The sequence below is a fragment of the Spermophilus citellus genome (assembly GCF_964194105.1).
Source record: "Spermophilus citellus genome assembly, chromosome: 2".
Taxonomy (NCBI): domain Eukaryota; kingdom Metazoa; phylum Chordata; class Mammalia; order Rodentia; family Sciuridae; genus Spermophilus; species Spermophilus citellus.
In genome coordinates this window covers 175629156-175642697 of record NC_138183.1, presented here as the reverse complement: position 1 = coordinate 175642697, position 13542 = coordinate 175629156, and the positions used below count along the sequence as shown (strand labels likewise).

At 36.0% G+C, this 13542-nt stretch overlaps 1 protein-coding gene across 2 annotated transcripts in view; it reads right to left on the bottom strand.

Annotated features, from left to right (window-relative positions):
* Positions 1–13157, bottom strand: part of SLC36A4 (solute carrier family 36 member 4) — a 54835-nt gene extending 41678 nt beyond the window's left edge. For both annotated transcript variants that reach the window (XM_081261856.1, XM_081261857.1), the window contains exon 1: positions 12968–13157. In XM_081261856.1, the coding sequence (XP_081117982.1) occupies positions 12968–13019 (52 nt within the window). In that variant the 5' untranslated portion in view covers positions 13020–13157. The remainder of the gene's footprint in view (positions 1–12967) is intronic.
* Positions 13158–13542: the final 385 nt, after the last annotated feature.

The window sequence follows — 13542 nt, the reverse complement described above, 5'->3', positions numbered from 1 at the left end:
AGAATAGGCTACACATATCATGCTATTTCACTATTAACCTAAAAATGAGAATTTGGGGCTGGGACTGTAGCTCAATGGCAGAGATCTCGCATAGCATATGTGAGGCACTGGGTTCCCTCCTAGGCACCACATAAAAATAAACAAATAAAATTAAGGCATCCATTCCATCTAAAACTACAAAAAAAAATTTTAAAAAATGAGAATATTTTCTTAAAAACTCACATCATAATTACCAACCAAGTTACCATTGATGCAATACTTTTTTTCTTTTTTATTTGTTCTGTTTATACATGATAATAGAATCTATTTTGATATATTTATACAAACATGGAATATATCTTATTCTAAATAGGATCCCAGTCTTGTGGATGTATACAATGTTAAGATTCATGTGGTGTATTCATATATGTACATAGGAAAGTTGATTCACTACATTTTTTTTAATTTTTCTTTTTTTGGGGGGTGGATACCAGAAATTGAATTAGGGTCACACTGGGCCACTGAGCCACGTCCCCATCCTTTTTTTGTATTTTATTTAGAGACAGGGTCTCACTGAGCTGCTTAGCACCTCGCCGTTGCTGAGGATAAATTTTAACTTGGATTTTCCTGCCTCAGCCTCCTCAAGATTACAGGTATGTGCCACTGTGCCTGGTTAATAGTTTTTAATCTATACTCTACATTTTACTTTCACCCACTGTACCAATAAACACCTCTCGTAATGTTTTCTCCCAATCCTAGACCACATATTTCTGTATTTAATTGAGTTATTCCAATGGCTACCTTAACCAATTATGTCCTTTTTTCTTCCCTTTAATTTTCACTATTTTTTTTTGACAGCTTTGGTATCTTCTGACATCAGGGAGGAGAAAAAAAATCTTAAAGGTAAATGAGAATACCAATACATCATATACCAAAATTTCTGGGACACTATGAAGGCAGTGCTAAGAGGAAAGTTCCTTGCATTGAGCTCATTCTTTAAAAGAAGAAAAAGTCAACAAATAAATGACCTAACATTACATTTCAAAGCCCTAGAAAAAGAAGAACAAATCTGCACCAAAAGTAAAAGAAAACAGGAAATAATTAAAATCAGGCCTGAAATCAATGAAATTGAAACAAAAGAAACAATTGAAAAAATTGACAAAACAAAGTTGGTTCTTTGAAAAAATAAAGAAATTGATAAGCCCTTAGCTACACTAATGAAAAGAAGGATAGAGAAAACTCAGATTACTAAAATTTGTGATGAAAAAGGAAATATCATGACTGACACTATCAAAATACAGAAGATATTTAGAAACTATATTGAAATTTTATACTTCAATAAAATGGAAAATCTCAAAAGACATCGACAAATTTGTAGAGACATATGATCTACCTAAACTGAATCAAAAGGACATACACAATATAAACAGATAAGTTTCAAGCAATGAAACACACAATGTCATCAAAAGCCTACTAACCAAGAAAAGCCCAGGACCAGACGGATTCTCAGCTGATTTCTACAAGACTTTCAAAGAAGAACTAATACCAGTACTCCTCAAATTATTCCATGAAATAGAAAAGAAGGGAACCTTTCCAAAATCATTCTATGAAGCTAGTATCACCCTGATACCAAAACCAGAAAAAGACTCATCAAAGAAAGAAAACTTCAGAACAATATCTCTGATGAACATAGATACAAAAATTCTCAACAAAATTATGGAAAACTGAATACAAAAATATATCAAAAAGATAGTACACCACGATCAAGTGGGGTTCTTCCCAGGGATGCAAGGTTGGTTCAACATACAGAAATCAATAAATATAACACATCATATCAATAGACTTACAGACAAGAATCATATGGTTATCTCAGTATTCAGAGAAAAAGCATTTGACAAAATACAGCACCCCTTCATGTTCAAAACACTGGAAAAACTAGGGATAGTAGGAAAACACTTCAACATTGTAAAAGTTATTTATGCTAAACCCAAGGTCAACATCATTCTGAATGGAAAAAAATTGAAAGCATTCCCTCTAAAAACTAATAAAAGATGCCCTCTTTTATCATGTCTATTCAATATACTCCTTGAAAGTCTAGCCAGGGCTATCAGATGAAAGAAATTAAAGGGATACAAATAAGAAAAGAAGAACTCAAACTGTCTGCCTACATGATTCTATATTTAGAAGATCCAAAAATTCCACCAGAAAATTTCTAGAACTAATAAATGAATTCAGCAAAGCAGCAGGATATAAAATCAATACCCATAAATCAAATCATTTCTATATATAAGCGATGAATCCGCAGCAAGAGAAATTCGGAATTTCACAATAGCCTCAAAAAGAAAAAAATAAAATACTTGGGAATCAATCTAACAAGAGAGGTGAAAGACCTCTACAATTAAAACTACAGAACACTAAAGAAAGAAATGGAAAAAGACCTTAGAAGATGGAAAGATCTCCCATGCTCTTGGATAGGTAGAATTAATATTGTCAAAATGGAGATACTACCAGAACTGTTATATAGATTTAATGCAATTCCTATTAAAATCCCAATGACATTCCTCATAGAAGTAGAAAAAATAATCATGAAATTCATTTGGAAAAATAAGAGACCCAGAGTAGCCAAATTAATCCTTAACAGCAAAAGTGAAGCAGGGGGCATCATAATACTGGACCTTAAACTGTACCACAGAACAACAGTAACAAAAATGGCATGATATTAGCACCAAAATAGACATGTAGACCAATGGTACAAAGTAGAAGACACAGAGACAAACCCACTTAAATACAGTTATATCAGTCTAGACAAAGGCAACAAAAACATACAGGAGAAAAGATAACCTATTCAACAAATGGTGCTGGGAAAACTGGAAATCCTTAGCATCAAAATGAAATTAAACCTCTATCTTACCCTGCACAAAAATCAACTCAAAGACTTAGGCACTTGAAGAGAGACCTTATGCCTAATAAAAGAAAAGTAGGCCCAAATCTTCATCATGTCAGATTAGGACCTTATCTCCTTAACAAGACTCCAAAAGTAAAAGAAGTAAAATTAAGAATCAATAAATGGGATGGATTCAATTTAAAAAGTTTCTTCTCAGCAAAGGAAATAATTAATGACGTTAAGAGAGAGCCTACAGAATGGGAAATATCTTTATCACATGCACTGAGATAGAGCACTAACCTCTAAGATAAAGAACTCAAAATCTGAACACCAAAAAGACAAATAACCCGATCAGTAAATAGACTAAGGACCTGAACAGACACTTCTCAGAAGGAATACAACTGATCAACAAACATATGGAAAGATGTTCACCATCTCTAGCAATTAGAGAAATGCAAATCAAAACTACACTAAGATTTCATCTTACTCCGGTCAGAATGGCAATTATCAAGAATATAAGCAATAATAAGTGCTGGAGAGGATGTGGGGGAAAAGGTACACTTATACATTGCTGGTGGGACTGCAAATGTGTGCAACCAATCTGGAAAGCTGTATGGAGATTCCTCAGAAAACTTAAAATAGAACGACCATTTGACCCAGTTATTCCACTCCTTGGTTTATACAAAGGTCTTAAAATTTGCATACTACAATGACACAGCCACATCAGTGTTTATAGTGGCTCAATTCACAATAGCTAAACTATGGAACCAATAAAAATGCCCTTCAGCAGATGAACGGATAAAGAAAATGTGGTACATATACACAACAGAATATTACAAAGCCTAAAGAAAATGAAATTATGGAATTTGCAGATAAATGGATGGAACTAGAGAACATCATGCTAAGTGAAATAAGACAATCCCAAAAAACCAAGGGCCAAATTTTTTCTCTGATAAGCAGATGGTGGTCCATAGTGGGGGACAAGGGATAGGGAAGAATGATGAAGGAACTTTGGATTGTGCAGAGGGGAGTGAGGGGAGGGTTGAGGCTATGGGGATGGGAAGGATGGTAGAATGAGACAGATATAAATACCCTATATACATGTATGATTACACTACTGGTGTGACTCTGCATCATGTACAGCCAGAGGAATGATAAGTTGTGCTCCATTTGTGTACAATGTGTCAAAATGCATTCTACTGTCATGTATAACTAATTAGAACAAATTTAAAAAAATAGAAGGGAAACCAGTAGACTAGAAAAAGGGCATCAGAGGAAGGGAGGGGAAAGGTACTGGGGAATGAAATTGATCAAATTATACTGTTTTATTGTGTGCACGTATGAATATATTATAACAAATCCCACTGTTATGTATAATTATAATGCACCAATAAATAAGAGGGTGAGATGGTATTTTCTGACATCCACTTAATGTAACAATGACCTTACTCCACTTTCTTCTGTCCCTATTTCTTATCCTCTCCCTTTTTAGTTGTATTCTTTTCATTTTGGCAATACATATGCTGCTTTACGTAATGTTCTCCCAATCATATTTTTAATCATGTCTTAGATTAATATCTATAATCAATATCAATATTCACTGTCAGTTTTCTGCCAGTTTCCTCATTATCACTTTGCTGGAAGTTCATTCTCTTGTACAGTGGGCATGAGAATGACCAATAGTGCTTGCTACAACACAAACTGATGTATTGCACCCCAAACTCTCTGACCCAATAGGTCTAAGCTGGGCCTGATAATACCCTTGTCTCATCAGTGTCCATGTGTTGCAGATATTGCTGGTCTAGGAACCACATATTGAAAACTATAGTCCACAGATTCCTCTGAAAGGACTCATGGGCAGTGTCCCTGAGTTTCTGCATGTTTCTCTATAGCCTGGATATCTCAAGAACAACCAGATATAAAATCCTTGGCCCATACTGTCTATGCTTACGTCTCTTAAAAATATTATTCCACTCTTGCCTTGATTTTGGTATGCTTCCCCTGAGAAGTCTAAGGCCAGGTTAATTTCTTCAACCATGAAATAATTTGCGTTTTTTGCTGAAGGGCCTAAGGATTGTTCTTTACAATCTAAAAATAGTTTTCTGATGGGCTGCTCAAGGCAGAGAAAGGGAAAGCAAGGATAATGAGTCCCTTTAGCAAGAGGTAAGCCTAGGAGTTTTCAAAGTTTTACTGTGAGACACCTTGGAGTTGATTATTCTGAGTCAGTTTTCCCAGGAATACAGTAGGCCCTTTTGACATGTTGACTTAGGTTTTCTCTTATTTCCAAAAGTCTTCCTGGAAATATTTTCAAATATTGTTTGGTTCAAATGTTTTCTCTTCATTAAGGATTCTAATCATATGCATGTTGGATCTTCTTTGCCTATCTTCCATTTTTAACCACTTTGTCTCTGGCCCTTCTGATGTCTTTTTTAATGGCATAATAAATTTTCATTTCATTACACTCTCCCTTGGTTACCTCATAATTAATTTTGTTTGAGACCTTTTCCTGTTTCCAAGCACTTCGTGCACCAAAATCCTACTTTCTGGTCATATTGTGAAGTTCAGTTTCTTTCACACATGCAGTTGAGTAAATTAGGATTGAAGAGGAGGAACTGACATGTCTTCCAGTTCTGTTTCATTTTTGCAGAATACCTAGTTTTCCTCATTGCTTTCTTCTTCCTTCACTGCCAGGTGTCTGAGCAGAGTCTCCACCGCTGTTTATTTCCTTCCTGCAGAAACAAATGTTTTGCCAAGACTGCCCGCTTTGGGACTGCTCACTTTCGCATTCCCTTTCCAACCTCAATGCTGTGAATTGCTGATTTTTAATTTTTTACATTTTTTTACTTGACTTATATGAAAGATTACTGTATTTCTTCCTAGTTTCCTGCTCCCATTGTTCTCCAAAGACTCCCCTGCCCACTGTCTACGATTGCAGGAACAACAGGAACTCTGGAAATTTGCTGATTCTTTCTCTTCCTACAAAAAATTTAAAAGTTGGGGTATCATTGGTCAGGTATTTTGGTCACAATGGTGAAAAGCTAACACAGTTACTCTAGAAATATATTAATATAAATGATATAAATCTTTTGTTTGAATAAATCCTATATCCTTTTCTATTATTCATTATACAAAGTAAATTGATACTTTACCTTACAAAACCATCATATTAGTTTACTAGGACTGCCCTAACAAAGTACAACAAAATGGGTGACTTAACAAAAGTTTATTGTCTCAAAGTTCTAGAGGTTTAAAGTCTGAAATGAAGGTATTAAGAAGGTTGGTTCCTCCTGGGAGTAAGGCTCTGTTCCAGGCCTCTCTTTTTGCCTTGTAGATGGCCATCTTCATGTTCTCATAATAGTCTGCCAATTCACCCTTTTGTAAGGGCACCAGTCATATTGAATTAGGGACCAAGCCTATCAGCATGGCCTCATATTCACAGATTACATCTTCTATAACCCTTTTTCCAAATAAGTTCACACCCTTAAGTTGTGGAGACAACACTTCAACATATGAGATCTGGAGGGGAAACATTTAACCCATAATAACCATCCTCAGTTGCATCAGCTTCAGTTTCAAATAGAAATATATTACTATTTTCATTCCTAAATGTACTCCATTGTCCTTGATGCCTCTTGAGCTTGTTTATTTTTATTAATTCAGCTTATCCAAACTGTCAATTATGTTAACTTTTGTTCTTCCCAGGGCCATGATGTACTATGTTCTGTATGTTCTGTGCTGTAATAAATTCTCTTTCTTTTGTCAATAAAGATGACTATCACTGCCAACATTTCAAAAACTGAACAATCTGTTACTGCAAGTACAATGCCCAAGAAATAAGAGCAGCCATGAAAAGTCAGAAAGAAGCTAAGTTTTCTCATTACTTTATTTGTTTATTTATTTATATTTGGTACCAGAGATTGCTTAACCACTGAGCAACGTCCAAGGCCCTTTTTATTTTTTTTGGAAACAGAATCTCACTAAGTTGCTTAGGGCCTTTCTAAATTGCTGAGGCTGATCTCAAACTTGCAATTCTCCTGCCTTAGCTGCCCAATTCACTGATGTGTGCCACCATACCCAGCTCTTCACATAATTTATATATATAATTGTATATATACACTAATATAATTATATATATACAATTCTAAATAATAAGTTTATTTTCAGTGTCATTATCAGAGAATATATTGGAATTTAACAATTATTGAAATTGTTAAATGATATCTAAATTTTAGTTCTGTAATTCACAGAATCAACATTTTTAAAAATAGCATTACAATGTTCACTCAGATTCTCATGTACAACTTAATTGGTATTTTAATCACTCTTAAACACACAGTGTTTATTAAACTTTGTTCAACAGTATAATCCCCTAAGGTTATACTTTTTCCCAGTTCTTAAATTCATTTTTTCTCAATGCTATGTTATTTAGGAAACAAACATAACTTACTGTGAAAAAATAGCTGTTCCTATATATATATATATTTCTGTCCTTTAAATCCGTTAGCTTCATCCCTTACATTTAAAAATCTTAATAAAATTTAATTATTCTAGGAGTTCTTTGTCACAGATAAAAAGAGGTAATTTTAAAAAGTTGAAACAATTTGAAAGAAAAATACTTAACAGTGTTAGAAATTCAAAAAGTACATATTCACATATTGTTTTGATTCTCCTATTAAAGTGGAACTGTGCAATGTGACACATCATTAACTAATTTTTAGCCACGTGCTTATATTTTTTAAAAGCAGTAAAATAAAATCTCTAAGACTTTTTTCCCAGTTTTGGTCTACTTTATTGAAGTAACATGATATGCTAAGCAACACACACTTCTTAAACTAAATAAATTAAGAATAGTTGAAACAATCAGGTTTTATTAGCTTGAATGGTACAAAACCATTCTTAAATCTAAAGAATAAATTCAAAGGCATGTAATTACAAATATCTAAGAAATACCCACATACCCCAGAAGTTGCACCTTTAAATGGTAAAGTCCTTTTAAGCCTAGATACTCAAGGAAGACATCTATTGATAGAGTCAATTAGTGTTTTATAACTTTTAGAAGCTCCAGGAAATACTAAAAGTAAAATACTAAATTGTATTTTTGTTCTGAATAGATTTATAGTATAAAAAATGCAGTAATATTGTTTTCTTATATTTACTCTTTAATTTTTTAGCAGAGATATTACAACTGGCAATGGTCATGAGAGTAAATGGGACACTTCAGGTTTGAATATGGTGCCAACTTTGGATTGATTTATGGCTACATATTGTTTGCATTTGGACACTGTAAACACTGATCTCCCCCTTAAAAGGCAAGGTATTAGTAACCTGCAGGGGCACTACAAGATTATAGGGGAGAAACTGTAATACACCGTATCTGTACTGCAAGAGAGGAAGACACACAGACAACATGAAAAAAACAAGGGAACAAATTAAAAAAAAAAAAAACTAGGGGAAAAGAAAAAAAACTTTGACAAGAAACTAGAACTAATTTAATAATAATTAATTCTGAGAATTTCAGAGTTCCAAATTGTGCTCTAAGATTGAGTATGCAAACATGGACAAAATATATTATGCCAGCCAGAAGAAAATAAAAACTAGTGGAGGAGACAATACTTAGAGATTCAATATGGTAAAAGCTTTCACAGAATTAAGAACATATGAATCTGAACACTCTCCCCCAAGTAGTTAAAAAAATCACATGATCCAACTTACACTACACATAAAGTCTATTATTTGCCAATGTCCTACTGTAATTTTTGGCCAACTACTAAATCAGGCAGCTCTGTAATTACTATAAATAAAAACTAATAATGCCTTATGAGATAAAATATTTTTGTGAGATATAATAATGCCTTTATGAGATAAAATATTTTAAGCAATAGATATTAAACTACCACATAAGTGGAGAATTTATAGATGAATAAGAAACACTAGCTTGATTCAATATTACGTCATATGTATATATTTACAGATTTTAAGTTAGGCAGTGTTTCTATACTCTCTTTTGTCACCCGACAATTTTTTCAACCTCAATTTCTTAACCTAAAAATCAACATGAATTCTCAGTTACAGACAGAATAAATAAATATCATATCAATTTAACAATATGTATTAAATCCTTAAAATATTTATTGCTTTTTCTAGTAACTACACTTCTGGCAAGCTAGTGATGAAGATAAGGATTTCTGTAAAAAAGATGTTAACTGAAATATTACAAATTTTGAAATTGAAAACAAACTAAATGTATAAAATCAGGAAACTGCTAAATCAAATAAAGCAATCCCCTTTGTAAAATATCACACTGACATTAAATTATGGTTATGAAGTACATAACAAGAAAAAGTTTATCATATGCTGAGTGGGTAAAAAAAAAATCTATGCATTCTCAGTGTGGCAGCAATATTTTTAAAAGTTAAATAGAAATGAAGGGAAGAAACTATACCAAAAGTGAATAAGTTAACAAGAATACAATGGACAATGGGATCATGAGTGTCTTTTTCTTTATCTGGAAAATATAAAAAATAAGAATGAAGTAATAAACTTGCATGATTTTTATTATAATAACAAAATAAAGAAAATCATATTTTGGCAATGGACAAATTTTTTTAAAGTACAAATAGTTTTTTTAAGTATAAAATAATATTGCCACCTGAACCTCTAACCTACAATGTAGATACAAAATGGGAAGAATAAGTATTCATTTCTAAAGTAGAGAAAATATGCACAACGAAAAACCTTTCAGAAGTCCTAAAGGCCTATGAAATAAAGTTCAGAGTTTAAGATTAAGGAAACTGTACCTAAACATTTCTACCAGTGCTTTGGATTTAGACAAAAAATTTTAAATTCCTTTTTAAGGTAAATAATACTTATTCATTGTAGAAAATCATAAAACATTAAAATATTTTTAAATTAAAAATTACTTCATCACCAAAAATTATTGTTAACATTTTGAAGTGTATGTGCACATGCAAGTGTGCATTCATACACATGTGCGCGCACCCACTCTCTCCCCCATAGATTCTCATTCAGTCCCTATGGCTTTAAGTACTACATATATGCTGATAACTTCCAAATTTCTACACCCAGAGCAGATCTCTCAGTAATTCTAGATATGACTATAATTGCCTACTCGATGTTTATACTTTGATGTCTAAAGACACCTCAACCCTCTTATGCTCTAAACTCCTCATCCTCACCAAGCTGCTCTTCCTGTGACTTTACCCACCAGTACTAGTTATTTATTTTTTTTATTTTTATTTTTTTTTAAAGAGAGAGTGAGAGGAGAGAGAGAGAGAGAGAAAGAGAGAGAGAATTTTTAATATTTATTTTTTAGTTCTCGGCGGACACAACATCCCTGCTGGTATGTGGTGCTGAGGATCGAACCCAGGCCGCACACACGCCAGGCGAGCGCGCTACCGCTTGAGCCACATCCCCAGCCCCTTATTTATTGCTTTATAACAAATTTATGGCTGTTGCTTGGAGGCCTCACTTCCATGCAACATGGACCTTTCCCTTAGGACTGTTCTAGTGTCCTCACAACACAGAAGCTGGCTACACCCAAGGAAGTGAGCCTTAAAGAAAAAAGCATACAGCCATAAAAATGCCCTAGGATTATTATTCCTTACAATGAATAAGTCCTGCTCACACTCACAGGAAAGGAAATTAAGTACCTCCTCTTTAAACAGAAACATCAAGGAATCTGGAGACATGTTATGAAGCCATTGTATCATCTCAGTTGATGGCAATTTCATTCTTCTAGATACTCAGATTCCTGGAATTATCCTAGTCTTTCTGTTTTACTCTCATCCCTCATAGGAAACCATGCTGCTTCTACTTTCAAGCAACCAAAGTCTAACCCTTTCTCTCCACTGCAACTGCTGCTTTGAAGAACATGCATATGTGGTTCCTGAATTACTGAAATAATCTCCTATTTTTACTTTCATCTCCTTATAGTCAATTATTCACACAGCAACCAGCGCAATCCTTTTAAAATTGGAATCAGGTTGTGTCACTATAAACTGCCCAGTCCTCACCCCCCACTCCCGATATCCCTTACCCAGCTCGTTTTTCCCATAACACTTTTCACCTACAATCCTATGTAATTAACTGATTATTGTTTTTGCTGTTTATTGCCTGCTTCTCCTTACTAAATACAAACTCCATGAGTGCAAAAATCTTGATCTGTTTTATTCACAATGTATTCCAAATGCCCAGGAGAAATTTAATGAGTATATTGAATCAATGAATACATATGACTTTAAAAAATAACTGAAGTAATTTGAAACCTTTTTTCAGTTAATAAACATGTATATGGTGAACATTTTTTCCTCATCACTTTTAATGGCTAGGCAGTAGATGCTCATATGGTTAAATCACAATTTACCCAACTAATTTCCTTTTACTGGATTTTAATTACCAGCTTTTCTCTATTTCAAATACTATAATAAATTCTCTTGATATATCATAAATATAAATATGTGTGTACGTATACATACACTTTTTTTTTTTTGGTACTGAGGATTGAAACCAGAGGTTCTTTACCACTGGGCTACATCCCTAATACTTTTTATTTTGGGACAGGGTATTGTTAAGTTGCTGAGGTTAGCCTTGAACTTGCAACCCTTCTGCCTCAGCCTCCTAAATTGCTGAGGCAATTTGTGTCATATGTGTCACAGTGCCCAGACTTGATACAAGTAAAGTTGCTGGGAGAAAAGATATATAAAATTTTAAGAATAAATATACTATTCGGGGGACTGAGGCTGTGGCTCAGTGGTAGAGCGCTTGCCTAGCATGTGTGGGGCACTGGGTTTGATTCTCAGCACCACAAGTAAATGAATAAAATAAAGGTCTATACATCTAAAAAATATTTTTTTAAAATACTATTTGGCTCCTACCAACAATACATAAGAATGCCCATTTTTTTCACATCTTCACTAAAGTTATTAATGAAGTTAAACCTGAATCATATCTGGGTTCTGCCATTAATGAGCTAAAAACTACAATACCTACCAAAGGGGAATAATAATAAAGCTTGCTTCAGGAAATTATGAGGAGTAAAGAAGACAATAACATAAGTAAAGCACTTAGCACACTGCTTGTACACAGAAGACTGAATAAAATGTTAAGTTTATTGTTTCTGCCATTATTGTGACTTGAAAGAAATCAACCGCAAAAGTGTTCTGCACATTACAGGAACATCAGCCTATTGGTTACTTAAAGTACTTTTAATTCAACATGTTCCTTGAAGATTACATTTAATAATTGAGCATGGAATTAGAAATATCCCAAAATAAATTAAATATAACCGGAAGGACAATCATTTTACCACCCCATCCCTACTTTTGTTTTCTTTTGCCAACAATCATTCCCAGCGCCCAGAAGAGAACAGGCCAGAGGAAAGCGGGTAAACAAACTTTGCCTGCTGACGGCCACAGGTCTCTTCAGTTCATTTTAGTCAGCAACTCCAGTTTGAACTCCTGGAGCAGCAAAGGGTAAAATAAGAATCCACATGAAGACTCCATAAGGACTGCTGCTGCGTTTGAAAGGAAGAACAATGACCACTTCCTTAAAGCATCATTGGGAAAAACCATGCGAGTCACAGCGCAGGCTCCAGCCTGCCTTTGACGTGTACACACAGAGCACCTCCTCTGCCCTTCAAACACACACACACATACACACACATACACACACACACACACACACGCGCGCGCGCGCGCGCGCGTCCTTTGCACATCATGGCTATTCTCCTGACCAAGCTTTCTGGTCATACAACCGGTCCCTGGGAGGGTGTTGACCCTGGGGTCAGTCAGTAACCAGTCATCCCAAACGTGCTGAGAAGGTTTGCTTTGCTGGATTTTAAATTCAAACCCGTGCCAGGCCCCGCAACTCAAGAGCGTACACACACACACACACACACACACACACACACACACGACCGTCCCACGCTGGCCCACGAATGTCGCTGTCTGGTGAAAAACAACTCGAACCCGGATGCCCACGGCAGCGGGCGCGGAGCCGCGCACCGGCCTGGGAAGCCGGGCGCAACCAGCTGACGAGCGGCCCCGCGCCCACCTCCGCCAGCCTCTGCCCACACGCAACACCCACCTAGCTCTTCGTGCCCAGCCGCTTCGGCCGCCGCCGGCGTCGCCGCTTCCATCTCTCCCGGGTCTCCAGGACGACGACGCCTGGTTGCCCGCTCTCCCGCCGCGGCGTGACCGGCGTCAGGTCCAGACGCCCAGCCCCGCGGGACCCACGCCTGGCGCCTGCCTCCCGCCTCCTCTCCTGGAGCACCCCACCCGCGCGCGAGGAGCATGCGCAGTGGCGCGGCTGGGCCCTGCTGGATGCAGAGCGCAGCGGCCCCCTCTACGCTGGGCGGGTGCTGCCAGGGAGGGGCGGGAGGGGCAGAAGATGGATGACTGGAACCCAGTCTGTCTGGGGCTTCCGCTTGGAGAACCGCTGGATATCCTTCAAGGACACACATTTTGGATATAAAAAGGATGGGATTGGATTCTTAGAATTTGAAGAGACCCAGGCCTGTAGCTCCTGGGGATATTTTGACCACTTAAATATGGGGCACCAAGCAGTTTGCAAGTTCTTAACATTCTGTTAAAATCACCTAGAAGAATACAACGATATTAGTCCTCAATCCATTTTGGACTACTCTTTGACTATCCGTTTTA